General features: G+C 40.6%; 2 protein-coding genes and 1 long non-coding RNA gene across 5 annotated transcripts in view; all 3 read left to right on the forward strand.

Annotated features, from left to right (window-relative positions):
* Positions 1 to 1,224: 1,224 nt before the first annotated feature.
* On the forward strand, positions 1,225 to 1,646 carry LOC133660649 (uncharacterized). The gene is made up of 3 exons (XR_009827856.1): positions 1,225 to 1,248; positions 1,374 to 1,480; positions 1,574 to 1,646. It is a non-coding gene; the product is annotated as an uncharacterized LOC133660649 (long non-coding RNA).
* Positions 1,647 to 2,021: 375 nt separating this feature from the next.
* LOC133660648 (uncharacterized) lies at positions 2,022 to 4,196 on the forward strand. The gene is made up of 9 exons (XM_062064222.1): positions 2,022 to 2,101; positions 2,192 to 2,312; positions 2,406 to 2,540; positions 2,627 to 2,944; positions 3,042 to 3,244; positions 3,343 to 3,502; positions 3,628 to 3,734; positions 3,827 to 3,899; positions 3,999 to 4,196. Exons 3-8 carry the CDS (start codon positions 2,447 to 2,449, stop codon positions 3,842 to 3,844), a joined length of 900 nt encoding a protein of 299 aa, XP_061920206.1. The 5' UTR covers positions 2,022 to 2,101; positions 2,192 to 2,312; positions 2,406 to 2,446; the 3' UTR covers positions 3,845 to 3,899; positions 3,999 to 4,196.
* A 9,477-nt stretch (positions 4,197 to 13,673) lies between these two features.
* si:dkey-233k19.3 (dynein axonemal heavy chain 11) overlaps positions 13,674 to 27,780 on the forward strand; it is a 105,071-nt gene continuing 90,964 nt past the window's right edge. For 2 of the 3 annotated variants that reach the window (XM_062063096.1, XM_062063097.1), the window contains exons 1-5: positions 13,674 to 14,016; positions 15,218 to 15,361; positions 15,432 to 15,625; positions 15,698 to 15,887; positions 15,970 to 16,069. In XM_062063096.1, coding sequence (XP_061919080.1) covers positions 13,804 to 14,016; positions 15,218 to 15,361; positions 15,432 to 15,625; positions 15,698 to 15,887; positions 15,970 to 16,069 — 841 coding nt within the window. In that variant the 5' untranslated portion in view covers positions 13,674 to 13,803. The remainder of the gene's footprint in view (positions 14,017 to 15,217; positions 15,362 to 15,431; positions 15,626 to 15,697; positions 15,888 to 15,969; positions 16,070 to 27,780) is intronic. The other variant, XM_062063098.1, reaches the window with a different exon arrangement.

Here is a 27,780-nt window from a genome sequence, read left to right on the forward strand (position 1 = left end):
ATAGTCGTCCGGTCCAGCCTCATCGCCGTGGCCCCTCGACCAGCCATCTCATCAGTCTCCTCTGTCATTGCCACCTTCGACACTTGGGATCTCAAACCAGTTCTGGCCTGCCCTCTGCCAGATTTGTTGTAAACTCTGCGGCTTGCCATCCCACCGCTGCCACCATATGTCACACCCCGCCTCGGGTGAAGGTAATGTAACCGTTGCAAACCAGACTTTCAAATCAAGGATGGCAAGGCACGCAGTTGGTAACAGTTTACAAACATTTATTGAAATCCCAAAAAGTGTCAAAAGGTGAACAATGACAGGAAAACAAAGCACCTACACTCTGTAATGGTAATAAACAGAGGCAATATTAGTATTGTATATTATATATAGTACATTTATATTCTAAATACATTTCAAAGTTGCATGCTTTAAATAGGCCTATATAATTCATCAAAATAAGCATATTAAAAATAATCAAAATGTAAATCATCCATTATAACAAAATACATGTATTCATAATCAAAGGTCAATAATCAAATATGTCAAAGTAAAGAATTAAATAATGAAAACAGATTTAGCAAAATCTATTAGCAATCAACAAAACTAATTTAACCGGTTACAACACAACATCTCATCATCAAAATAATCACCTCAGTAGATGATGCATGGAGACCGAAACTCCTGCTCAGGACAGAGAACCTCCCCAACAGCAGACTGTCAGAAAAACGGCATTTTCCAACTTAAATAGCCCATAGCTCCGCCCACTAGCTGGGACCAATTTGACAGGGGGAATTAAGAAAACAGTTATTTTGGAAATTACACCATAAATAACCATCACATGTCTAAAAAGTATTCACATAGTACTTTTGCATGTGTAGAGCAGTCATTTTTGTACACAGTATATTCAGGCTTTAGACAACACAACTTTCAAATGTCCAGTGTCCTTCTGTAATACCCAGCTTTTGATAATCATGGTTTGACCCAAATTTGGCCTAATTAGTGAATGCAGGTGTGTTCACCTATATAAAGCCCTCAACCCCACCCTGACTCTTTTAGTCAACTGTTCAGAGCCATGGTGGGTGACAGGTAACAATTTGTTTGTTGAGCACATGCTTTTCACTAGCTAACAAGATTGAATGTTTGTAGTTTGTCCATGTTGAGCTTCCCAACAAATGTGCACGGTTTGTGAGGAAGTCCAAAGGTCAAACAGTGACAGTGTGGGGTCAAACTGTCACATGCCCCTTTACAGAATAATAAATAGTAAGTGTTAATAATAGGTTTGCATCTTTGAACATATGTTGCATGTATGCTCACAAGGTCGATCTAGCTGTTATTATTACAGTATTTATTCTAAAGGGAATTCTAAATTGTGCTGGTGATTGCAGAGGCATGCAGGGGTGTTTACAAGCAGACGACCACAGCTGAAGTGGATTGTGAGCTTGGAGAGGTCCTGAAACTGGCCACTTTTCGAAAGGGAGGTTCAAAATTTGAGGTACGGAGAAGATAAGATATCCCAATTTTGAATTCCCATTTTATTGAAGTTCCACTGCATGTCTTTTGAATTTGCAATTATAACTACTTGCAGGAGAAGAGGAGGAATTAAGAGGGAGGACAAAAAAGGAAAAAGAAACAAGCAAAAGAACAGAGTGACATGAGATGTAAGTGATAAAGTAATTATGCCAATGTTTTAATGTTATAGTTCCGTGTGTGCGATAATAGGGCAACCCATTTTCCTTGGGTTTTTTTTTATAGAATAAACACAATATGAAGAAGTTTCAACAGAGGGCTTATAAGCGTAGATGGGCTGCCACAACTAGGCATTTGAAGAAGCAATGCCGACAGTCAACTTTAGAATTAGAGAGTGATGATAGCGAGCAAGAGAATGACACGACATCAACTCCAGAAACAGTGACAAAGTACATGGATGCTGTGTGCAGACTAAGAATAACTGACTAACTGTATCAGGATTCATAAGTAACTCTTTGATGCAGTATTGAAATGGTAATATTATCTGATTGTTTTCCAGATGGCTCCTTCTTTTGTGGTCGTTGACTTCCTTGGTGAACATTCAGTCACTGTTGTCCCAACCAAATGGACAGAAGATGATGGAAAGGTTATTACTTTTTCTGAAAAGTACTGTGCATAGGCATAATATTGTAGCTTATTATTATTATGTCATTCATCATGATTATTTTATCTTCAGAATACCTTCTGCTATTGGCCAAGGCCAAATCCTACCCACTCCAGAATCCGGAAAGCTGAGATTCCTGACAAACAATTCTGGGAGAGGCTGCCAATTCGGGTTTTCAGGAAAACATTGACTGGTAAGGGAATATTGTCTAAGTCATATCATGTATATTTTAAACAACATAAGTTAAATTCATCTTGAGTCATCGGCATACTTTGAAATTTTGCAGAAGACTTTGACAAGGCCCTTCAATACGAAAAACAAGCTAAAATGTTTTCGAGCCCAGAAGAATGGTTAACCAAACGGAGCCACATCACCCCTGAACGCTATAGAAACGATGAGGAAGATGTGTTTGATGCTGACGGTATAGTCACTTTTCAAAGACTGTTTACTTACAATACTCAAATACTACTTAGTGGTGCATACATTTTTTTGTCTTCGTTGGTTTAGATGAAGAGGAAATTCGGTCAAAAAAGAAGTGCAGAAAAGAGAAAACACAGATCTTCGTCCAGGCACCCCCACTGCCAGAGCTCCCAACCTTTAACTTTCCAATCTCCAGCGAGTTCCAGACCACTTCAGCCAGTACCAGCCAATACCAAACCACTCCAAGGCATCCAGGCCGACCTCACAGCTCAGCGAGAAGCAGCACTTCCAGGCTCAGTCCAGACAGGAATGCATCCAGCTCAAGCCAGTACCAGACCACTCCAGCCAGTACGAGTCAGTACCAGACCGCTCCAAGAAGCAGCAGAAATGCCCTTGACAGTGAACGTTAGTTGGCTATTTAACTGTTGATAGGTGGTGTTAAACAGGCTGTTACAACGGGCAGTAATACGAATTACCTCTTTGACTCTTGTTGTCTTTGCAGTTTTCCAGTTGAACATGAAAGTTCAAAATATACTTGAGAACCAGGGAGAAATTATGCGCATGCTGAGAGGGCTGGCAGCACAGTCTGTGGGGCCAGAATCTGTGGATGTTCAAGATCTCATTGATCAGCCTTTCGAGACTCTTGAGCAGCTGAAGGCCTTCTGTGAACGGCTCGACACTGATCTTCTGCTCAGAAAGCAGCTGGTAATTAGTTTTAATTCCCCACTGCAAAAATATCTTGCTCAGTTATCAAAAAACAATTTCTAATCAAGTACAATATTGTTGTTTATTTATTTGTATAGGTGAAAGCTCTTACTGCTCTTGGTGGGCAGAATTTGGCAGACACGGTGAGGACAATGCTGAGGAAAATTGCCACAAACAAAGTCCTGGAGCAGCTTGGCCTCCGTGGAAAGTCAGGAAAAGTGGCGTTTGAGGACTTGCCCCTTTACAGAATAATAAATAGTAAGTGTTAATAATAGGTTTGCATCTTTGAGCATATGTTGCATGTATGCTCACAAGGTCGATCTAGCTGTTATTATTACAGTATTTATTCTAAAGGGAATTCTAAATTGTGCTGGTGATTGCAGAGGCATGCAGGGGTGTTTACAAGCAGACGACCACAGCTGAAGTGGATTGTGAGCTTGGAGCGGTCCTGAAACTGGCCACTTTTCGAAAGGGAGGTTCAAAATTTGAGGTACGGAGAAGAGAAGATATCCCAATTTTGAATTCCATTTTATTGAAGTTCCACTGCATGTCTTTTGAATTTGCATTTATAACTACTTGCAGGAGAAGAGGAGGAATTAAGAGGGAGGACAAAAAAGAAAAAAGAAACAAGCAAAAGAACAGAGTGAGATGAGAGGTAAATGATAAAGTAATTATGCCAATGTTTTAATTCAATTCAATTAATCTACATTCAAGTGCTGTCTTTGTTGTATTTGTGATAATTATTTACTTCCAGGATTTGGGTTTCCCTGCTTGGGCTGCTGCCCCCGCGACCCGACCTCGGATAAGCGGAAGAAGATGGATGGATGGATTTACTTCCAGGAAGAGAACCAAGAAGGGGCAGGATACACTGACGCGCACGACCAAGACCACTGCATTCCATTCCATTTATAAATGATAAATGGGTTATATGTCAAAGCGCTTTGAGTACCTTGAAGGTAGAAAAGCGCTATACAAGTATATACTTGTATAGCGCTTTTCTACCTTCAAGGTACTCAAAGCGCAATTGACAGTATTTCCACATTCACCCATTCACACACACATTCATACACTGATGGAGGGAGCTGCCATGCAAGGCGCTACCAGCACCCATCAGGAGCAAGGGTGAAGTGTCTTGCCCAAGGACACAACGGACGTGCCTAGGATGGAAGAAGGTGGGGATTGAACCCCAGTAACCATCAACCCTCCGATTGCTGGCACGGCCACTCTACCAACTTCCCCACGCCGTCCCCATTTTTGTATTATATCACTAATAAAGAATTATTTCTGTTGAAATCACTATCACAAATAAAGAATTAATTCTGTTGAAATTTCTGTTTGAGTGTTATTCCTGACAATATAGCATAAAAACAGATGTAAATAGCATGTTCCTAAACAGTTCCCTAAACGTTCTAGCCAAACGTTCTTGGCTAACGTTCTGCTAACCAAGCAAGAACTCCACAACCAAACGTTCTTTGAACGTTATAAACGAACGTTCCCAGAACAATGCCACTACGTTCTCCTAACGTTCACATAACGTTCCCTTGTTACCTGGGCCGCAGCTAATTTTTCAAATGCCTGTGGCTCATTCAAAAACTGCTATTGCTAAAAAAAAAGGAAAAACAACCCAGAAACAGTGGAAAAGAAGAGAAAATAAATGTACTGTAAAATGAGAAAGGCTGTTTTTTTGCTTGTGTTAATCCATATATTTTATTGGTTTTGAAAGTGAAAAATATCAAATTGGCTCTCAGTAGAAAAAGTTTGGACACCCCTTCTTTAAATTAATAGGCAAACAACTGCATCAAGGAACAGAGACACGTGTGTAACCAGGAAAATAACAGTTTCTTGCAATATCAATTATTTCATTTATTTCTCATGTCAGCGTTAATACAGCTGTCAAAATGTAATATAAATGTAAGCAAGTCAAGCTATAAAGCGCTGTGTGTTATGTTCCTTGCATTAAAACAGTAGAACATTTAATAATAATAAATATAAGATACAATATAATATATAAAAAAAAATATAATTGTATAATACAATCAGATAATAAATAAATATTCAATTGGTACGATGTCGATTACAAATGACATTGTCGAATTAAATAATGGATTAGATTGAGCAAGGAAGTCAAACAACGTACTAATATGATCCATTTTAAGAGGCTGTTCAAAGTGTTTATAAAGTTAGTTAGATAGTTTCAGTTTGTTTGGAACATGCATAAATTACAATGTAATGCATCACATATTTACAGTTGTTTCATTACAGCCCGTCCAAAAAGGAGTAGGAAGAAGCAGTTTATTTAATCCTACCTTGTTCATATCATAGCAGTTTTATCCAATTTCTTTGATCTCGGTTTGTAACAGAACAGTGAATAAATAAATAATAACAAAATAAATTAATATACCATAAGTAAGCTGCGATGAGGTGGCGACTTGTCCAGGGTGTACCCCGCCTTCCGCCCGAATGCAGCTGAGATATAGGCTCCAGCACCCCCGCGACCCCGGAAGGGACAAGCTGTAGGAAATGGATGGATGGATGGACCATAAGTAAGTAAACACATATTAAAAACATAAATAAATATTAGTCATATAAACATATACACAATAATTAAAGTTCTCCTTAATATATAGTTAAGTAATTTATGGTTCATATAGGAGATGAATGAGATTATCTTTTTTTTTTTTTTTTAAATGCTCATGATCCATCCATACATCTATTTTCTTCCTCTTATTCGAGTTTGGGTCGCGGGGGCAGCAGCCTAAGCAGAGAAGCCCAGGCTTACCTCTCCCAGCCACTTTGTCCAGCTCCTCCCACGGCATCCCGAGGGGTTCCCAGGCCAACCGGGAGACATAATCTTCCCAACGTGTCCTGGGTCTTCCCCGTGGCCTCCTACCGGTCGGATGTGCCCGGGTGGCATCCTGACCAGATGCCCGAACCACCTCATCTGGCTCCTCTCGATGTGGAGGAGCCAGCCTTTACTTTGAGCTCCTCCCGAATGACAGAGCTTGTCACCCTATCTCTTAGGGAGAGCCCCGCCACCTGACAGAGGAAACTCATTTTGGCCTCTCGTATATTATCCTTTCGGTCATAACCCAAAGCTCATGACCATAGGTGAAGATGGGAACGTAGATCGACCGGTAAATTGAGGGCTTTGCTTTGCGGCTCAGCTTATTCTTCACCACTACGGATCGATACAGTGTCCGCATTACTGAAGACTCTCACGATCCACTCTTCTCTCACTTGTGAGCAAGACTCCGAGGTACTTGAACTCCTCCACTTGGGGCAAGATCTCTTCCTCAACCCGGAGATGGAACTCCACCCTTTTCCCGGCAAGAACAATGGACAATTGGAGGTGCTGTTTCTCATCTCAGTCGCTTCACACTTGGCTGTGAACCGATCCAGTGAGAGCTGAAGACCCCGACCTGATGAAGCCAACAGGACCACATCACCCGCAAAAAGCAGAGACCACCAAACCGGATCCCCTCAACGCCCTGACTGCACCTAGAAATTCTGTCCATAAAAGTTATGAACAGAATCCGTGACAAAGGGCAGGCCTGGCGGAGTTCAACCCTCACTGAAAACAGGTCCGACTTTCTGCCGGCAATGCGGACCAAGCTCTGACACCTATCATACAGGGAGCGGACCACCACAATCACACAGTCCGATACCCCATACTTTCTGAGCACTCCCCACAGGACTTCCCAAGGGACACGGTCGAATGCCTTCTCCAAGTCCACAAAGCACAGGTAGACTGGTTGGGCAAACTCCCATGCACCCTCAAGGACCCTGCCGAGAGTATACAGCTGGTCCACAGTTCCACGACCAGGACGAAAACCACACTGCTCCTCCTGAATCCGAGGTTTGACTATCCGGCGTAGCCTCCTCTCCAGTACACCTGAATAGACCTTACCGGGAAAGCTGAGGAGGGTGATCCCACGATAGTTGGAAGACACCCCCCGGTTCCCCTTCTTAAAGAGAGGAACTACGAGCCCGGTCTGCCAATCCGGAGGTTTTGAAATTAAATATTATTGATTTAATTAATAAAGGGTTTGTATGTTCTCTATATCCAACATGATTTATTATTGTTATTGATCTTTTTTGGAACACAGTTAGTGAATGAAACCCACATTTGTTGTTGTTTCCCCATATTTCTGCACAATATGGTAACACTAGCGAGCAGTAGAGAATATGGAGTGGTTTTTGGTGCAATATCTACATAGGTGTATAGAGGCCCATTTCCAGCAACTATCACTCCAGTGTTCTAATGGTATAATGTGTTTGCTCATTGGCTCAGAAGGCTAATTGATGATTAGAAAACCCTTGTGCAATCATGTTCACACATCTGAAAACAGTTTAGCTCGTTACAGAAGCTACAAAACTGACCTTCCTTTGAGCAGATTGAGTTTCTGGAGCATCACATTTGTGGGGTCAATTAAACGCTCAAAATGGCCAGAAAAAGAGAACTTTCATCTGAAACTCGACAGTCAATTCTTGTTCTTAGAAATGAAGGCTATTCCACAAAATTGTTTGGGGGACCCCAAACTTTTGAACGGTAGTGTATATATATATACACACATTAGTGCGGTAATGTCCGGTCCACAGCGGTTAGCACTTAATGTTAGCAGGAGAAGCCATGTCACAAGCGTTCTCATTTTACAGCTAAACGGTACACTAAAAGATCCGGATAACATTTTACTAACCGAATACTGTTTCGTGTCTGATTAGCTATGTTTAGTTTGATAGTTGGAGTTTCGTGAGCTGGCCGCCGAACAGTTCTAATTTACAGAATCATCCAGTGATTTTTTTTTCTTTTTTGGTGATTGACCTATCAGTTGTTGCATTCATCCCCAGGACTCAATGCACCATTCGGTGAAGAGGACCAGAAGTTTTCCTTTGATTCCTTATAGAATACCTTGGAGAATAAGGGAGGCATCTTATCAAAGAATTAAACGTAAGTGAACCTAATTTGCATTCATTTATTTCAAGGCCCTGCGATGAGGTGGCGACTTGTCCAGGGTGTACCCCGGCTTCCGCCCGAATGCAGCTGAGAAAGGCTCCAGCACCCCACGCAACCGCGAAAGGGACAAGCGGTAGAAAATGGATGGATGGTTATTTCAAGGCCTTAATTCCTCGAGCAGGTGCAGTTGTTAAGTAGATTAACCTTTTTTTGTGCAATCTTTTTTTTAACAGCTTCAGTCCTCTTTATCATAAATTCTCAAAATCTCTAAAAATCAACTCAAGCAGTGGTACCTCCTTAGAAAAAAATTGGCTCCCCATGTACCACCATAATGATCAACGCTAAAATACAGTAGCGCAGGATGCCCGAGTATTCATTAAAAACAAAGCAGGGATTTTTGTTTAAGAAAATATATTTAATATTTTTAGCCACTGTAACATTATACACAGTAAGAAAAGTAACACTGTGTTTGAAAATAGGAAGAAAAACACTGTACTTCAATCAAGTGATACTGTGGCGTACCACAAGATGAAGCCTGCATACCACTAGTGGTACACGTACCACTGATCTAGAGGGATGAACACAATTCATCCACAAGATACTGTACATAGAGAGGGATGTACTAGTAGAACAGCATCAAAACCCTCATTACAATGGAAGAAAACTTGCATTTGTACACTATAAAAACATCTAAATAGAGAAGAATACAAAACAAAGATCAGTTTGAGACCAAGGCCTGCACAAAAATAAAATTGATTTATAACCTTTGAAAACAATAATGAATGTATAGTCCAGTAATGTAATATGCTTGCTATATATTTCTATATAATATACAGACACTAACAAGTTCATGTTGCAGGACACTGGGAACTTGGAGGAACTTGAACATCTCATGATGGCCATTACTGTGACCTCATAGCCCAGAGCTTCGACAAATACCAGCCCAAATAACATCGGCATCGTCACTGAGGGCGTGGAAGTCATCAAAGGACATGGAGATATTACAAGGGCTTGCTCTCTTCTCCTTGACTTGATCTACGTGCTGAATCGTGATCATCCCGGACAGCTTAAGTATACACATTTGAGGTATTCCAAAAACTTTTCTTAAAGCAGCCAAACACAGTCCAGTCCCTGAAGAACACACTTCTGGCTTGAAATGAGACTGTCGTTGCAGTGCAAACTTTTGTGCGACACACCTTGAATGCTATGTTCTTAAGTTAGCACTGATTTGTCCCACAAATGTCAGTGACATTTCAATTCTTGTCAGATGTAAGTACAAATGGGTTTTACTCTGTTCAAATTGCACTACTGTAATGTATGTTTTGGCACATGTTTTATGGGGTGCCAAATGTAAACATTCAGTCACACATGCACCTGGGGATAGGTTGATTGGCAACACTAAAATTGGCCCTAATGTGTGAATGTGAGCGTGAATGTTGTCTGTCTATCGGTGTTGGCCCTGTGATGAGGTGGCGACTTGTCCAGGTTGTACTCCGCCTTCCGCTCGAATGCAGCTGAGATAGGCTCCAGCCACTTCCGCGACCCCGAGAGGACAAGGGGTAGAAAATGGATGGATGGACTTTTCTAGCAGATACATTTCTCAAATTTAGCTCATTTTCATCACATTTAAAGGCCTACTGAAACCCACTACTACCGACCACGCAGTCTGATAGTTTATATATCAATGATGAAATCTTAACATTATAACACATGCCAATACGGCCGGGTTAACTTATAAAGTGACATTTTAAATTTGCCGCTAAACTTCCGGTTCGAAACGCCTCTGAGGATGACGTATGCGCGTGACGTAGCCCGGGGAACACGGGTATGCCTTCCACATTGAAGCCAATACGAAAAAGCTCTGTTTTCATTTCATAATTCCACAGTATTCTGGACATCTGTGTTCGTGAATCTGTTGCAATTATGTTCATTGCATTATGGAGAAAGAAGCTGAGCAAGCAAAGAAGAAAGTTGTCGGTGCGAAACGGACGTATTTTTCGAATGAAGTCAGCAACAACAGTACACAGCCGGCGCGTCTTTGTTTACATTCCCGAAAGATGCAGTCAAGATGGAAGAACTCGGATAACAGAGACTCTAACCAGGAGGACTTTTGACTTCGATACACAGACGCCTGTAGAGAACTGGGACAACACAGACTCTTACCAGGATTACTTTGATTTGGATGACAAAGACGCAGACGTGCTACCGTGAGTATGCAGCTTTGGCTTCTAAACATTTGATCGCTTGACCGTATGTGTGCAACTTTTTTTTTGCGTATGTACGTAACTTTTTTAAAATATATAAGCTTTATGAACCTTGGGTTAGGTGAACGGTCTTTTGGGCTGAGTGATTGTGTGTGTTGATCAGGTGTTTGAATTGTATTGGCGTGTTCTATGGAGCTAGGAGCTAGCATAGGAGCTAGGAGTTAGCATAACAAAGACGTAGGTGTTTTTATGCAGGATTAATTTGTGTCATATTAAATATAAGCCTGGTTGTGTTGTGGCTAATAGAGTAAATATATGTCTTGTGTTTATTTACTATTTTAGTCATTCCCAGCTGAATACCAGGTACCGTGAGTATGCAGCCTTGGCTGCTAAACATTTGATAGCTTGACCGTATGTGCGCGTCACGTACGTAACTTTTAAAAAATATATAAGCTTTATGAACATTGGGTTAGGTGAACTGTCTTTTGGGCTGAGTGATTGTGTGTGTTGATCAGGTGTTTGAATTGTATTGGCGTGTTCTATGGAGCTAGGAGCTAGCAGAGGAGCTAGGAGCTAGCATAACAAACACGTAGGTGTTTTTATGCAGGATTAATTTGTGGCATATTAAATATAAGCCTGGTTGTGTTGTGGCTAATAGAGTATATATATGTCTTGTGTTTATTTACTGTTGTAGTCATTCCCAGCTGAATATCAGGTCACCCCCGGCTCTCACAGCATCTTCCCTATCTGAATAGCTTCAACTCCCCACCAGTCCTTCACTTGCACTTTACTCATCCACAAATCTTTCACCCTCGCTCAAATTAATGGGGAAATTGTCGCTTTCTCGGTCCGAATCTCTCTCACTTCATGCGGCCATCATTGTAAACAATAGGGAACTTTGCGTATATGTTCAATTGACTACGTCACGCTACTTCCGGTAGGGGCAAGCCTTTTTTTATCAGATACCAAAAGTTGCGATCTTTATCGTCGTTGTTCTATACTAAATCCTTTCAGCAAAAATATGGCAATATCGCGAAATGATCAAGTATGACACATAGAATAGATCTGCTATCCCCGTTTAAATAAAAACATTTCATTTCAGTAGGCCTTTAAGGTTAAATGTGGACTCTAAATGTTATATCTAAATGTTAAATCTAAATCTAAATGTTAAATATAATTATAAATATTAAGTTTGAATCTAAATCTAATTTATAAATATAAATCTTGAATCTAAATATAAATCTCAAATCTAAATATTAATCATACATATAAATGTTATATATTTAAGATAGATTCCTATGTATTTTTAAGATTTAGATTTAAGATTTATATCTAACATTTAGATTTAAGATTTTGATTTAGATTTAACATGTATTTAATATTTAGATTTATATTCAACATTTATATTTATATTTAACATTTAGATATAAAATGTTGTGTCAACATTTAATTTAAACTTAAATGTGATGAAAATGAATTACATGTTAGAAAAGTCAGCGAGATGTGATAAATATATCTGAAAAGTGTGACTGAATTTTTACTTTCGACACCCCATAGTTATGGAGGATTTATCTTTAAATTATTTAAATGTTTTGCTTAGTGAGGTGAGAGAGCATGGGAACACATGTTTATGAAAACATCACCATTCTGTAATATGGCGTGTTTTCTTTTTCTTTTTAATAGTTAAAGTCAGCATTTCGTCTTTTCGAAAGTTCTGGTTTGAAATGCATGAACAAACTTCTGGCCTGAAAATAAGATGGTGTTGCAATGTACACGTTGTGCTACAATGTCCAGCTTTTACAGAGCTGGTTGTAAGTCAATTGTGATTACTTTAAACTACTAACTGTTTGTTAGTTGTTAATAAAAGTATTTTTTGAGTTCTGTACTTATATTCCTTTAAGAAAAAGTAATGTTTGGATTTAATTAATTGTCTTGATTAAATTCACATCAATGCATAGATTTTTGTGCAGGATTATTACTCACTTACAGCGAAGACGTGGCGACTTGTCCAGGGTGTAGCCCGCCTTCCGCCCGAATGCAGCTGAGATAGGCTCCAGCACCCCCCGCGACCCAAAAAGAGATACACGGTAGTAAATGGACGGATGGATATTACTCAATTATTTGTCATTGATATGTGATATATGATATTAAATACATTTTTATGAGTAGTATTTATACATCAGGGAGTTCACCTTCTTCAAATCAACTCAATTATTTTGTTTAGGTTACATTTAATTATGTACTGTTTTCTATACAAATCTACTCATATTAAATGACTAACTATTAAGGGTTTAATTTAATTAATATTTACTTAATACCAAACATTGTGAAATGTAATTAATAATATTGATTGTAATCTGTTGCCTCAATTTGAGTGAGTAGATATGATGATTTTTTTTTTTACAGTGTATAATACAGTTTTTTAATTAATAAAATAAACTTAAACCCACAATAAATGTATGTCTTTCAACATCTGTTTAAAGTTAATCATAAAGTGTTTCTAAATTACCTATTAAAACACATCTAAAAAATGTTTTAGGTGGTATTTCATAAAATGAAATTTAAGGGTCAGGATTGGGGACAGCTACTCCTCAATAGAAAGTACCCTATAAATTATGTTTTTGTATTTATTTTAAACAGATCAGGATATAATCTCTGTATGTATGTATGTATGTATGTATGTACAGTCGTTGTCAAAAGTTTACATACACTTGTAAAGAACATAATCTCATGGCTGTCTTGAGTTTCAAATAGTTTCTACAACTCTTATTTTTTTGTGATAGAGTGATTGGAGCACATACTTGTTGGTCACAAAAAACATTCATAAAGTTTGGTTCTTTTATAAATTTATTATGGGTCTACTGAAAATGTGACCAAATCTGCTGGGTCAAAAATACCCAAACTTCATGAATATTTTTTGTGACCAACAAGTTTCTCTATCACAGAAAAAATTACATATATATATATATATATATATATATATATATATATATATATATATATATATATATATATATATATATATATATATATATATATATATATATATATATATATATATATATATATATATATATATATATATATATATATATATATATATATATATATATATATTTATATATATATGTATATATATATGTTTTTATATTAGTTTTCAAATGTTTACTTCCATGTAAACAGCATCTGGGGCTCCTAAACGTTCTTGTGGCAGTGATTGAGGAGAGTGTCCGTTGCTAGGCAACCACACGCTGAACCACCCAGTGTGGATTCTTCTTTGCAGACATGAGCGCATTAAGGAACTGAGGCTATTTTTTCACATTGTTTTTCTCAGTGTATTTACTCTTTGCCACCGGAAGTGAAGCAGCTGAATATGATGTGGAGGTAAAAACCGAGCCATCATGTCGGATGAAGAGAGTACGCCTTCGTTTCTTGACGACGTCAGAGTAAAGTTTGTCGAAGAGAAAGTTTGTTTGTTTTTACGACTGCAGCGTCAAACGTGGAGTAAAAGTGCAGCCAGTCAAGAGTTCCAGAGACTTTTGGCAGACCTTTTCGAACAACACTGTGCTGTTTATTTCTCTTCGCCAAAGACATCTCTGCTCGCTACTAATAAGGTAATGTTGTACAGTTAGCAAGAACTAGCTTAACCTGCTAGCTTAGCATTCATGGTGTATCCTAAATTCATTCTTTCAACATTATTTTATAAGTTACTGATGAGACTATAGCCTATACTGCATTTATTTAGACATAATGCAATGTTTTTGGTCAGTGTTTACTCTTGTATTTATTATGTTGTATTCATTCATTTGTATGTCATGATATATTTATATTGTTGTTTATGTTCATTTATATTCCATAGTTTTTTTAATAGTTTCTTTTGAATATGGATTATGATATAGTTATTTTTTCTCTGTGGGCTACAACTTAAATTGTGCAAGTGTAGACATTAGGGCTGTATTTAAAAAAAGAAAAAACATATTAATCACCATTTGTAATTTGGATTAATCATGATTAATCACAATTAATTACTAGCTTGCATGATTAAAATTTGCTTTAAAAAAGACCCCAGTCTTTGGAGACAAATGCAATTTTATTGTCAGATTGTCACCCAGGAACGTCTGTAAAAGTCTCATTTGAATGCACGTAATTTATTTGCACAAAACTTGGTAACAGTTTTATCCCAAGTTCTTTCAGTCTGTATTTTGGAGTGAAATTTGCCAACGAGCACACCAGTCTAGGTCTTCTCGCTCATTTTTGTACTAACGTATGTATTGATCTGATCACTGACCATAAAGCGATTAAGGTAAAAGAGCTTGTAGAGTCAAAATGAATTGCAATAATAATCTAAATGTGCACATAATTAATGTGATAATTGTTTGTGATTAATCACATAAGTTAACTATAGTAAAAGCCCTAGTAAACGTGATGTTCTATTGCAGTGGTTCTCAAACTTTTTTCACCAAATACCACCTCAGAAAAAAACTTGTCTCTCCATGTACCACATCCATTGACCAACATTAAAATCCAGTTGTGTAGTAGACCTAAGTATTCATAAAAATCAAGACAGAGGTTTTATTCAACAAGTATAATTTAAATTTTTGGCCACTGGAACATTAGACACCGTTTGAAAAGTAACACTGTGTTTGAATAATGGAAAATAAAACACTGCTTTAATCAAGTGATTTGTTGGCGTATCACTAAATAGAGGCCGTGTATAACTAGTTTGAGAAATACCGCCTTATTAGATCTGGTTAGGAATGTTCAAATGCAGCAGCTTCTCCTTCACATTTTGTGCATACCTTTCCGCAAATGTAGGTTCCACTTACTGCCAAAAGTAACCACATTTACACCATAAAGAAGCGAGATGTTCCCATCACTCCAGAAAACTACAGGGAGCTACTCCTTTTTGGTGTCTTGTCTCCATCGCCACTACTGCAGCTGTCAATCACAGTTGAACAGGTGACCCAGTAACTCTTCCATTATTTAAACATGCTCATTTATTAATTGTACTGTCTTGTCTATTGTCAAGATATGTGTCCCACTGCTGTCCAACAGCCTAAACCATTCCACATGGCCACATCTGTTGTCGGAGGATATTACTCAGAATGCAGAGAAGATATGCCGTAAAACATCAGTTGTGCGGCGAAGGGCTTCGGGGGAATCTTTCCTCCCTATGCCCACTGCGACAGATTGGCTGGAAAATGTGACCAGTACCTTTGAAATGTAAGAGAACCACATGACTCGACAGAGACCTTGAAGTTGCAGAAACAATTGATATGTTTTTCCCCACATTAGGTATGGTAGCTATGATCGTGCACTGGCCCATAACATAGAGACCTACGTCAGTCACTGGACCAATCTGATCCACAAAATGTTGAAGGAGGATTCATCAGACATACTTCTGAGCGGTTGTAATCCAGGGCCAAGTGCTGAGCTAAAGTTCTGGGCTTCCAGGAAGAGCAATATTCAGAGCATATATCATCAGGCATGGAAAATAAAAAGTCATGTTTTTTATTTTCATCAGTTGCCATTTCTGGCTAAAGAGTTTGCTTCTTTTGCTTTTGTAGCTTCAAAGTCCTGTTGTGGAGAAAATGGCAAATATGTTGGAGATAATGGATAGCAGCTATCATCCTGTAATCAAGACTCTGATGGGAAATGTGTTTGATGGTAAGATTTGTTTTTCTTGTGGAAGTACAATATAACATGTTATGGTGGAACCTCTAAAGTCAAACATAATGATTTAGTCACAATTTCTCCTTAATGTACTTGATCATAGCGGCCCGACACACCTTAAAAATTAGTTTTTTTTACGTGAGAACAAATTAAAGTAACATATTGTATGAATAGATATACAGTATATAGTGTAATATCTTTGGGGGGTTCTTATCTTTTTATGGCTGTTAAGTAGAGTAGACAGGGACATCAGTGTGGATCTACATTAGCTTTATTTTTCAACTCACTTACGTAAACAATAACGCAATATATGTATTATGTAAGAAACTGCACGACAGCGAATACGTCCTTCAACAATTGCTATTTCTTAGGCATCAAAGTATATATACAGTATGTTTGTGGGTGTGAATATATATATATATATATATAATAAATGATAAATGGGTTATACTTGTATAGCGCTTTTCTACCTTCAAGGTACTCAAAGCGCTTTGACAGTATTTCCACATTTACCCATTCACACACACATTCACACACTGATGGCGGGAGCTGCCATGCAAGGCACTAAACCAGCAGCCATCAGAGGCAAAGGGTGAAGTGTCTTGCCCAAGGACACAACGGACGTGACTAGGAAGGTAGAAGGTGGGGATTGAACCCCAGTAACCAGCAACACTCCGATTGCTGGCACAGCCACTCTACCAACTTCGCCACGCCGTCCCTATATATATATATATATATATATATATATATTTATATATATATATATATATATGTATGTATTTATATATAAATGTATGTATATATATGTATGTATGTGTATGTATATATATATATATATATATATATATATATATATATATATATATATATATATATATATATATATATATATATATATATATATATGTATGTATGTGTATGTATATATATATATATATATATATATATATATATATATATATATATATATATATATATATATATATATATGTATATGTGTGTGTGTATATGTATATATATATGTATATATGTATATATATATATATATTTATATGTATGTATATGTATATATATATATATATATATATATATATATATATATATATACATATATATATGTATGTGTATATATATGTATATGTGTATATATATATATATATATATATATATATATATATATATATATATATATATATATATATATGTGTATATATATGTATCTGTGTGTATATATATACACATACATATATGTGTGAATATATATATATATATATATATATATATATATATATGTATATGTATGTTTATATGTGTATATATATACACATACATATGTGTGTGTATATATATATATATATATATATATATATATATATATATATAAAAAAGTGTGTATATATATACGTATACATATATGTATACTTAAAAAAACCAAGCCTCGACCCCTCTCTCCTCTCTAACCTTAGACCTATCTCTAATCTTCCATACATTTCTAAAATATTAGAAAAGGTTGTCCACAGTCAGTTGTTGCCCTTCTTAGAGGATAATGGTATCACTGAGCTGTTCCAGTCCGGTTTTAAAGCCCTCCATAGCACAGAGTCAGCGCTTCTAAAAGTTTTTAACGATATCCTCCTGTCAACTGATTCTGATTCTGGTAGATTAACCACGCCACCTTAATCACTCGTCTTGAGAACTTTGTGGGCATTAAGGGCGCCGCCCTCAACTGGTTCCGGTCGTACCTAACCGACAGGAGTTTTTGTGTAAAAATAGACAGTTTTATGTCTTCCACAGCTCCTTTACCACATGGGGTTCCCCAGGGCTCAATCCTTGCCCAAATCTTATTTCCGCTTTACCTTCTCCCCCTTGGTTCTATTTTTAGGAAGTACGATATTGCATTTAATTTTTATGCCGATGATTGCCAGATTTATTTTCCCTTGGCACAAAATAACACGGTTCAACGTCTTATTGACTGCCTGCACGACATCAAAGCCTGGCTTTCAGCTAACTTCCTGAGCCTAAATGAAGACAAAACAGAAGTTATGTTGTTCGGTCCAAGTCGCTCTCCTTCCCCCAACGTTGACCTCGGCACTCTGACCCCGTATCTCAGCGACTGTGTCACAAACCTGGGGGTAAAGTTCGACTCAGATTTTAAATTCGAAAAACAAATCAGCAGCGTCGTTCAAAAAAGCTTTTATCAATTACGCCAAATAGCGAAAGTGAAACCGCTTCTATCAGGACATGATCTCGAGAAATTAATCTACGCCTTTATCTCGACTGGTCTTGACTACTGCAATGCCCTGTATGTAGGCATTAGCCAGGCCTCCCTCGCCCGCCTGCAGCTCGTGCAGAACTCTGCTGCTCGTCTGCTAACACAGACCCGCAGACGTGAGCACATCACCCCTATATTAGCGTCCCTTCACTGGCTCCCTGTGCGTTACCGAATCAATTTTAAACTCTTTTTGTTTGTTTTTAAATGTCTGAACAACCTCGCGCCAACATATCTCTCCGACTTCATTCAGCCTTACTGCCCCACCCGATCCCTAAGATCAGCCGATCAGCTGCTACTGACGGTCCCTGACACAAGGCTGAAGCTTAGAGGTGACAGAGCTTTTGCCGCTGCTGCTCCCAAGCTCTGGAATGACCTACCTCTGAGTGTTAGACAGGCCTCCTCTCTTCCTGTTTTTAAATCTCTCTTAAAAACATACTTTTATTCCATGGCTTTTAACACTGAGTGATATCCATCCTGCAATGGCGCCACATAATACACCTGCTGTGAACCTGTTTTTATGTTTTTATGTTTTATTTATTTATTTTTTATCGTGTTCTGTTTGTGTTGTGTTGTGTTTGCTCGGTTCTCGTATTATCTTTTAACCTGCCCATTGTACAGCACTTTGGCTACCCTTGTGGTAAATTTTAAATGTGCTTTATAAATAAAGTTGATTTGATTTGATTTGATGTGTATATGCATATATATACAGTATATACGTATACATATATGTGTATATATATATATATATATCCATCCATCCATCCATCTTCTTCCGCTTATCAGAGGTCGGATCGCGGGGGCAGCAGCCTAAGCAGGGAAGCCCAGACTTCCCTCTCCCCAGCCACTTCGTCCAGCTCTTCCCGGGGGATCTCGAGGCGTTCCCAGGCCAGCCGGGAGACATAGTCTTCCCAACGTGTCCTGGGTCTTCCCCGTGGCCTCCTACCGGTCGGACGTGCCCTAAACACCTCCCTAGGGAGGCGTTCGGGTGGCATCCTGACCAGATGCCCAAACCACCTCATCTGGCTCCTCTCGATGTGGAGGAGCAGCGGCTTTACTTTGAGCTTCTCCCGGATGGCAGAGCTCCTCACCCTATCTCTAAGGGAGAGCCCCGCCACCCGGCGGAGGAAACTCATTTCGGCCGCTTGTACACGTGATCTTGTCCTTTCGGTCATAACCCAAAGCTCATGACCATAGGTGAGGATGGGAACGTAGATCGACCGGTAAATTGAGAGCTTTGCCTTCCGGCTCAGCTCCTTCTTTACCACAACGGATCGATACAGCGTCCGCATTACTGAAGACGCCGCACCGATCCGCCTGTCGATCTCACGATCCAGTCTTCCCTCACTCGTGAACAAGACTCCGAGGTACTTGAACTCCTCCACTTGGGGAAAGATCTCCTCCCCAACCCGGAGATGGCACTCCACCCTTTTCCGGGCGAGAACCATGGACTCAGACTTGGAGGTGCTGATTCCCATCCCAGTCGCTTCACACTCGGCTGCGAACCGATCCAGTGAGAGCTGAAGATCCTGGCCAGATGAAGCCATCAGGACCACATCATCTGCAAAAAGCAGAGACCTAATCCTGCAGCCGCCAAACCAGATCCACTCAACGCCCTGACTGTGCCTAGAAATTCTGTCCATAAAAGTTATGAACAGAATCGGTGACAAAGGGCAGCCTTGGCGGAGTCCAACCCTCACTGGAAACATGTCCGACTTACTGCCGGCAATGCGGACCAAGGTCTGACACTGATCATACAGGGAGCGGACCGCCACAATCAGACAGTCCGATACCCCATACTCTCTGAGCACTCCCCACAGGACTTCCCGAGGGACACGGTCAAATGCCTTCTCCAAGTCCACAAAGCACATGTAAACTGGTTGGGCAAACTCCCATGCACCCTCAAAGACCCTGCCGAGAGTATAGAGCTGGTCCACAGTTCCACGACCAGGACGAAAACCACACTGTTCCTCCTGAATCCGAGGTTCGACTATCCGGCGTAGCCTCCTCTCCAGTACACCTGAATAGACCTTACCGGGAAGGCCGAGGAGTGTGATCCCACGATAGATAGAACACACCCTCCGGTTCCCCTTCTTAAAGAGAGGAACCAACACCACGGTCTGCCAATCCAGAGGTACCACCCCCAATGTCCACGCGATGTTGCAGAGTCTTGTCAACCAAGACAGCCCCACAGCATCCAGAGCCTTAAAGAACTCCGTGCGGGTCTCATCCACCCCCGGGGCCTTGCCACCGAGGAGCTTTTTAACTACCTCAGCAACCTCAGCCCCAGAAATAGGAGAGCCCACCACAGATTCCCCAGGCACTGCTTCCTCATAGGAAGACGTGTTGGTGGGATTGAGGAGGTCTTCGAAGTATTCCCTCCACCGATCCACAACATCCGCAGTCGAGTTTAGTAGAACACCATCCTCACCATACACGGTGTTGATAGTGCACTGCTTCCCCTTCCTGAGGCGGCGGATGGTGGTCCAGAATCGCTTTGAAGCCGTCCGGAAGTCGTTTTCCATGGCTCCCCCGAACTCCTCCCATTTCCGAGTTTTTGCCTCTGCGACCGCTGACCGTCTGTACGGCATCCTCCCCCACCATCGCAGCCAACTCACCACCAGGTGGTGATCGGTAGAAAGCTCTGCCCCTCTCTTCACCCGAGTGTCCAAAACATAAGGCCGCAAATCCGATAACACAACTACAAAGTCGATCATGGAACTGCGGCCTAGGGTGTCCTGGTGCCAAGTGCACATATGGACACCCTTATGTTTGAACATGGTGTTCGTTATGGACAATCCGTGACGGGCACAAAAGTCCAATAACAAAACACCGCTCGGGTTCAGATCCGGGCGGCCATTCTTTCCAATCACGCCTCTCCAGGTTTCACTGTCGCTGCCAACATGAGCGTTGAAGTCCCCCAGTAGAACGAGGGAATCACCCGGGGGAGCACTCTCAAGTACTCCCTCGAGTGAATCCAAAAAGGGTGGGTACTCTGAGCTGCGGTTTGGCGCGTAAGCGCAAACCACAGTCAGGACCCGTTCCCCCACCCGAAGGCGGAGGGAAGCTACCCTCTCGTCCACCGGGTTGAACTCCAACATGCAGGCTCTGAGCCAGGGGGCAACAAGAATTGCCACCCCAGCCCGTCGCCTCTCACTGCCGGCAACGCCAGAGTGGAAGAGAGTCCAGCCCCTCTCGAGAGAACTGGTTCCAGAGCCCTTGCTGTGCGTCGAAGTGAGTCCGACTATATCTAGCCGAAACTTCTCCACCTCGCGCACTAGCTCAGGCTCCTTCCACCCCAGCGAGGTGACGTTCCACGTCCCAAGAGCTAGCTTCTGTAGCCGAGGATCGGACCGCCAAGTGCCCTGCCTTCGGCTGCCGCCCAGCTCACATCGCACCCGACCTCTATGACCCCTGCTATGGGTGGTGAGCCCATTGGAGGGGGGACCCACGTTGCCTCTTCGGGCTGTGCCCGGCCGGGCACCATGGGGACAGGCCCGGCCACCAGGCGCTCGCCATCTTGCCCCACCTCCGGGCCTGGCTCCAGAGGGGGGCCCCGGTGACCCGCGTCCGGGCGAGGGAAATCTGGGTCCTTTGTTTTTATTTTTCATGGAGGTCTTCGAGCTGCTCTTTGTCTGATCCCTCACCTAGGACTAGTTTGTCTTGGGAGACCCTACCAGGGGGCATAAAGCCCCCGGACAACATAGCTCCTAGGATCATCTGTCGATTATTACTTCCATTAATCGATTAATAATCGGATAAAAGAGACAAACTACATTTCTATCCTTTCCAGTATTTTATTGAAAAAACCCAGCATACTGGCACCATACTTATTGTGATTATTGTTTCTCAGCTGTTTGTACATGTTGCAGTTTGTAAATAAAGGTTTATTAAAAAATAAAAAATACAAATTTGGTGAAAAAAAAAAAAATTGCCTCTGTGCACGCGCATAGCATAGATCCAACGAATCGATGACTACATTAATCGCCAACTATTTGTATAATCGATTTTAATCTATTTAATCTATTAGCCCTAATACGTATACATAAATGTGTATATTTATATGTGTATATACGTATATATGTATACACATACATATATATACATACATACACATATATGTGTGTGTATGTATATATGTCTATGTGTATATGTATTTATATATGTATATGTATGTGTATATGTATATGTATATATATGTATGTATGTATGTGCAGACCTCAAATTTTAACTTTTTAAGGTCAAGGCAAGTGTTGCCTTAAAGGAGGGCTCATATTTTAGAGCACCAAGGTAAGTTAGAAGGGCACCAAGGCAAAAATTATTTTCTTTCGAGGCAGGGGCTCCAAAGCATGCATGCATGCATGCGTGTATGTGTGTATATGACTTGTAAAGAACATAATGTCATGGCTATCTTGAGTTTCCAATACTTGCTACAACTTTTATTTTTTAGTGATAGAGTGATTAGAGCACATACTTGTTGGGTACCAAAAAACATTCATGAAGTTTGGTTCTTTTATGAATTTATTATGGGTCTACTGAAAATGTAACCATATCTGCTGGGTCAAAAGTATACATACAGCAATGTTAATATTTGGTTACATGTCTGGTGCTTTAAATGGGTCAATGAAAAAAGAGGATCCAAATTCTTCAGGACAACCTAAAATCATCAGCCTGGAGGTTGGGTCTTGGTCAAAGTTGGGTGTTCCAACAGGAAAATGACCCCAAACACACATCAAAAGTGGCAAAGGAATGGCTAAACCAGGCTAGAATGAAGGTTTTAGAATGGCCTTCCCAAAGTCCTGACTCAAATGTGTGGACAATGCTGAAGAAACAAGTCCATGTCAGAAAATCAACAAATTTAGCTGAACTGCACCAATTTTGTCAAGAGGAGTGCTCAAAAATTCAACCAGAAGCTTGCCAGAAGCTTGTGGATGGCTACCAAAAGCGCCTTATTGCAGTGAAACTTGCCAAATGACATGTAACCAAATATTAACATTGTTTTTTTGTTCCAAATAAACTTTAAGATTGAGGAATCAACATCACAGAAAAAGTGTTTTGGGATAAATATAGGTAAGCATTGAAAGACTTTCAAAAATTTAAGGAGAATATTCATTTTGATGCAATTAATTCTTCCAGCGAGAGACAAGGGAAGAAAAGACCAATGAAAAAAATCCTCATTCATCCTGCTTAAAGGCCTACTGAAATGCGATTTTCTTATTTAAATGGGGATAGCAGGTCCATTCTATGTGTCATACTTGATCATTTCGCGATATTGCCATATTTTTGCTGAAAGGATTTAGTAGAGAACATCTACGATAAAGTTCGCAACTTTTGGTTGCTGATAAAAAAAGCCTTGCCTGTACCGGAAGTAGCAGACGATATGCGCGTGACGTCACCGGTTGTGGAGCTCCTCACATCTGCACATTGTTTACAATCATGGCCACCAGCAGCGAGAGCAATTCGGACCAAGAAAGCGACGATTTCCCCATTAATTTGAGCGAGGATGAAAGATTTGTGGATGAGGAAAGTGAGAGTGAAGGACTATAGGGCAGTGGAAGCGATTCAGATAGGGTAGATGCTGTGAGAGGCGGGTGGGACCTGATATTCAGCTGGGAATGACTAAAACAGTAAATAAACACAAGATATATATATACTCTATTAGCCACAACACAACCAGGCTTATATTGAATATGCCACAAATTAATCCCGCATAACAAACACCTCCCCCCTCCCGCCCATATAACCCGCCAATACAAATCAAACACCCGCACAACACACTCAATCCCATTCTATGTGTCATACTTGATCATTTCGCGATATTGCCATATTTTTGCTGAAAGGATTTAGTAGAGAACATCGACGATAAAGTTTGCAACTTTTGGTTGCTGATAAAAAAGCCTTGCCTGTACCGGAAGTAGCAGACGATATGCGCGTGACGTCACCGGTTGTGGAGCTCCTCACATCTGCACATTGTTTACAATCTTGGCCACCAGCAGCGAGAGCGATTCGGACCAAGAAAGCGACGATTTCCCTATTAATTTGAGCGAGGATGAAAGATTCGTGGATGAGGAAGGTGAGAGTGAAGGAATATAGGGCAGTGGAAGCGATTCAGATAGGGTAGATGCTGTGAGAGGCGAGTGGGACCTGATATTCAGCTGGGAATGACTAAAACAGTAAATAAACACAAGACATATATATACTCTATTAGCCACAACACAACCAGGCTTATATTGAATATGCCACAAATTAATTCCGCATAACAAACACCTCCCCCCTCCCGCCCATATAACCCGCCAATACAAATCAAACACCCGCACAACACACTCAATCCCACAGCCCAAAGTACCGTTCACCTCCCCAAAGTTCATACAGCACATATATTTTCCCAAAGTCCCCAAAGTTACGTACGAGACATGCACGTACGGGTAAGCGATCAAATGTTTGGAAGCCGCAGCTGCGTACTCACGGTACCGCGCCTGCGTATCCAACTCAAAGTCCTCCTGGTAAGAGTCTCTGTTGTCCCAATTCTCCACAAGCCAATGGAAAAGCTTGATTGTCATCTTTCGGGAATGTAAACAATGAAACATCGGCTGTGTTTGGGTTGCTGCAGCCGGCCGAAATACCCTGCTTCCCACCTACAGCTTTCTTCTTTGCTGTCTCCATTGTTCATTGAACGAATTGCAAAAGATTCACCAACACAGATGTCCAGAATACTGTGGAATTTTGCGATGAAAACAGACGACTTAATAGCTGGCCACAATGCTGTCCCAAAATGTCCTCTACAATCCGTGACGTCACGCGCAGGCGTCATCATACCAAGACGTTTTCAGCAGGATATTTCGGGCGAAATTTAAAATTGCACTTTAGTAAGCTAACCTGGCCGTATTGGCATGTGTTGCAATGTTAAGATTTCATCATTGATGTATAAACTTTCAGACTGCGTGGTCGGTAGTAGTGGGTTTCAGTAGGCCTTTAATAGTGGTAAAAAGTTCTGGCCTACTAAATCTTAGCACTTTCTGGTAACATAGATGCCTAAGTACACCAACTTATCAATAGAGACTTTGAAGGGAAGGTCCGAAAGGGCATATGTTGTAGCTGCAGCTTTGACAGGTATAACTTCAGTTTTTTAGATATTTAGCTTATAACCTGATAACTTCCCAAACGTGTTCAGTAATGTCATCAGTGGAGGAATAGATCAACCAGGGTCAGACATGAACAATGAGAGGTCATCGACATACAGTGACAGCATATGCACCTGTCCTCTCCTTAAAATACCAGGCATTTGGCTGGACCTAATGGCCAATGCCAAGGGTTCAATGGCGATAGCGAATAATAGTGGGCAGCCCTGGAAAGTTCCACGAGAAAGGGGGAAATATTCTGAACTGTCATTGTTTGTTCGGACTCTAGCAAGAGGGGATGTGTACAGAAGTTTGACCCATGATATAAATTTACGACCAAAGCCAAATGTTTCTAATGTAATAAATAGATAATTCCATTCCACTCGATCAAACGCCTTCTCGGCATCCATTGAGATGATAACTTCTGGGTTGCAGGATGTCAGAGTGGAATATAAAATATTTAAAAGGCGCCTAACATTGTGAAAGGACTGTCTTTCCCTGATAAACCCAGTTTGGTCTGTAGAAATAATAGAGGACACAATGGTCTCCAGGCGAGCTGCAAGAATCTTAGCTAAGAGTTTTACATCGGCACAAAGTAAAGAGATAGGGCGATAGTTAGAGCATAGCAGAGGATCTTTATCCTTTTTTAGTAAATGTGATATGGTAGACTGGCGCAGTGAGGGAGGAAGGATACCTGTCTGGAGGCATTAATTGTACATGGAGACAAAGGTATTTTAAAATTCAGCAGGAAATCCGTCGGGGCCTGGACATTTTCCACTCTGCATTGACCTCAAGGCAGACTTTAGTTCTTCAGGGGTCACAGGTCCATCCAGCCCGACAGACATTCTAGGGTCAATGGTTGGGATCTCTAGCTACTTAAAGAACGTTGTGTGACTCGTTGCACATGCTCTCAGAGGAGTATAGGGCTTCGTAATAAGTCTTAAATTGATTATATATAATTACTGGATCAACTGATATCTTATTACCAGTGTCTATCTGTGAGATATGCTTGGATGAAGAGATGCCGAATTTGGTGTGAAAGTAATCTGCTGGGTTTGGCACCTGATTCGTAAACATTTTAGTGTGTTCTTAGTAATGCTGCCGCTGCTTCCTCAGATGCCATGATGTCAAATTTAGCTTTTTTAGTGAGTAGCGTATTTTCCGCACTATAAGGCGCACCGGATTATAAGGCGCACCTTCAATGAATGGCCTATTTTAAAACTTTGTTCATATATAAGGTGCACCGCATTATAAGGCGCATAGAATAGACGCTACAGTAGAGGCTGGGGTTACGTTATGCATCCATTAGATGGAGGTGCACTAAAGGGAATGTCAACAAAACAAATAGTGATTGTACTGACACTTCTGCTTGCTGCTCTCTGTTCAACAACCCACTGTTCAAGTTTGTCCTCCAAATGTAGCCATCTCGCTTTGTTCCCTCGGAAACTCTGTTTAGTCTTCTTTACTTGGCGCAGGTCATCATGTTGCTTCCTCCACTTCCGCACCATTGATTCGTTAATGTTAAATTCTCTCGCTGCTGCTCTATTCCCGTGTTCTACTGCGTGACTGATCGCCTTGAGTTTAAACTCTGCATCGTAAGCGTGTCTCTTTATAGGAGCCATTTTTGGGTCTTTACATAAAGTTTAGGTCTCGCAACTACGGGACTTCATTTTACCCCGTAGAAGAAGAACTTCTTCTTCTACGGGGGAAAATGAAGTCCCGTAGTTGCGAGACCTAAACTGTAGAAGAAGAAGTTCTTCTTCTACGGTAAGCAGCCGCCGACTTCATTTTCCCCCGTAGAAGAAGAAGGGCTTCTTCTTCTACGGTAAGCAGCCGTAGAAGGGGGAAAATGAAGTCGGCGTAGTTACCGTAGTTGCGAGACCTGTTGTGGCTCAATATTGGTCCATATATAAGGCGCACCAGATTATAAGGCGCACTGTCAGCTTTTGAGGAAATTGGAGGTTTTTAGGTGCGCCTTATAGTGCGGAAAATACGGTAATTCTTTAAGTAGGCCAGCATCAGGTGATACTGCACATCTATGATACTTTTTGATAGATGCCCTCTTTCTTCATCTTCTTATTTCATTAGCATTTTGTAGGCAGATTCGGAAATGACCTGCCCACGAAGCATGACCTGCACTCACGTTGGTTGAGGTGAACAAGTCGATACTGTTATTAATTGACGTGGTAAAATCGGACTCAAAGGGCCAAAGGGGACTGAAGCGCCAGGGAGAGCGTGACAATGTCCTGTCTGGGAGCGAGATGTCGACAACAACCATTTCATGAGCAGAAATAACTGTTGGACCATAAGAGCAAGAGCAG

The sequence above is a fragment of the Entelurus aequoreus genome, linkage group LG11 (assembly GCF_033978785.1).
Source record: "Entelurus aequoreus isolate RoL-2023_Sb linkage group LG11, RoL_Eaeq_v1.1, whole genome shotgun sequence".
NCBI classification, from domain to species: Eukaryota; Metazoa; Chordata; class Actinopteri; order Syngnathiformes; family Syngnathidae; genus Entelurus; species Entelurus aequoreus.

Excerpts from the sequence above, each read along its gene's own strand:
- LOC133660648 (XM_062064222.1), top strand. The coding sequence starts at position 2,447 with ATGTTTTCGAGCCCAGAAGAATGGTTAACCAAACGGAGCCACATCACC. Across the intron at positions 2,541-2,626 it reads AGATGTGTTTGATGCTGACG|ATGAAGAGGAAATTCGGTCA; the intron begins GTATAGTCACTT and ends TCGTTGGTTTAG. Across the intron at positions 2,945-3,041 it reads AAATGCCCTTGACAGTGAAC|TTTTCCAGTTGAACATGAAA; the intron begins GTTAGTTGGCTA and ends TTGTCTTTGCAG.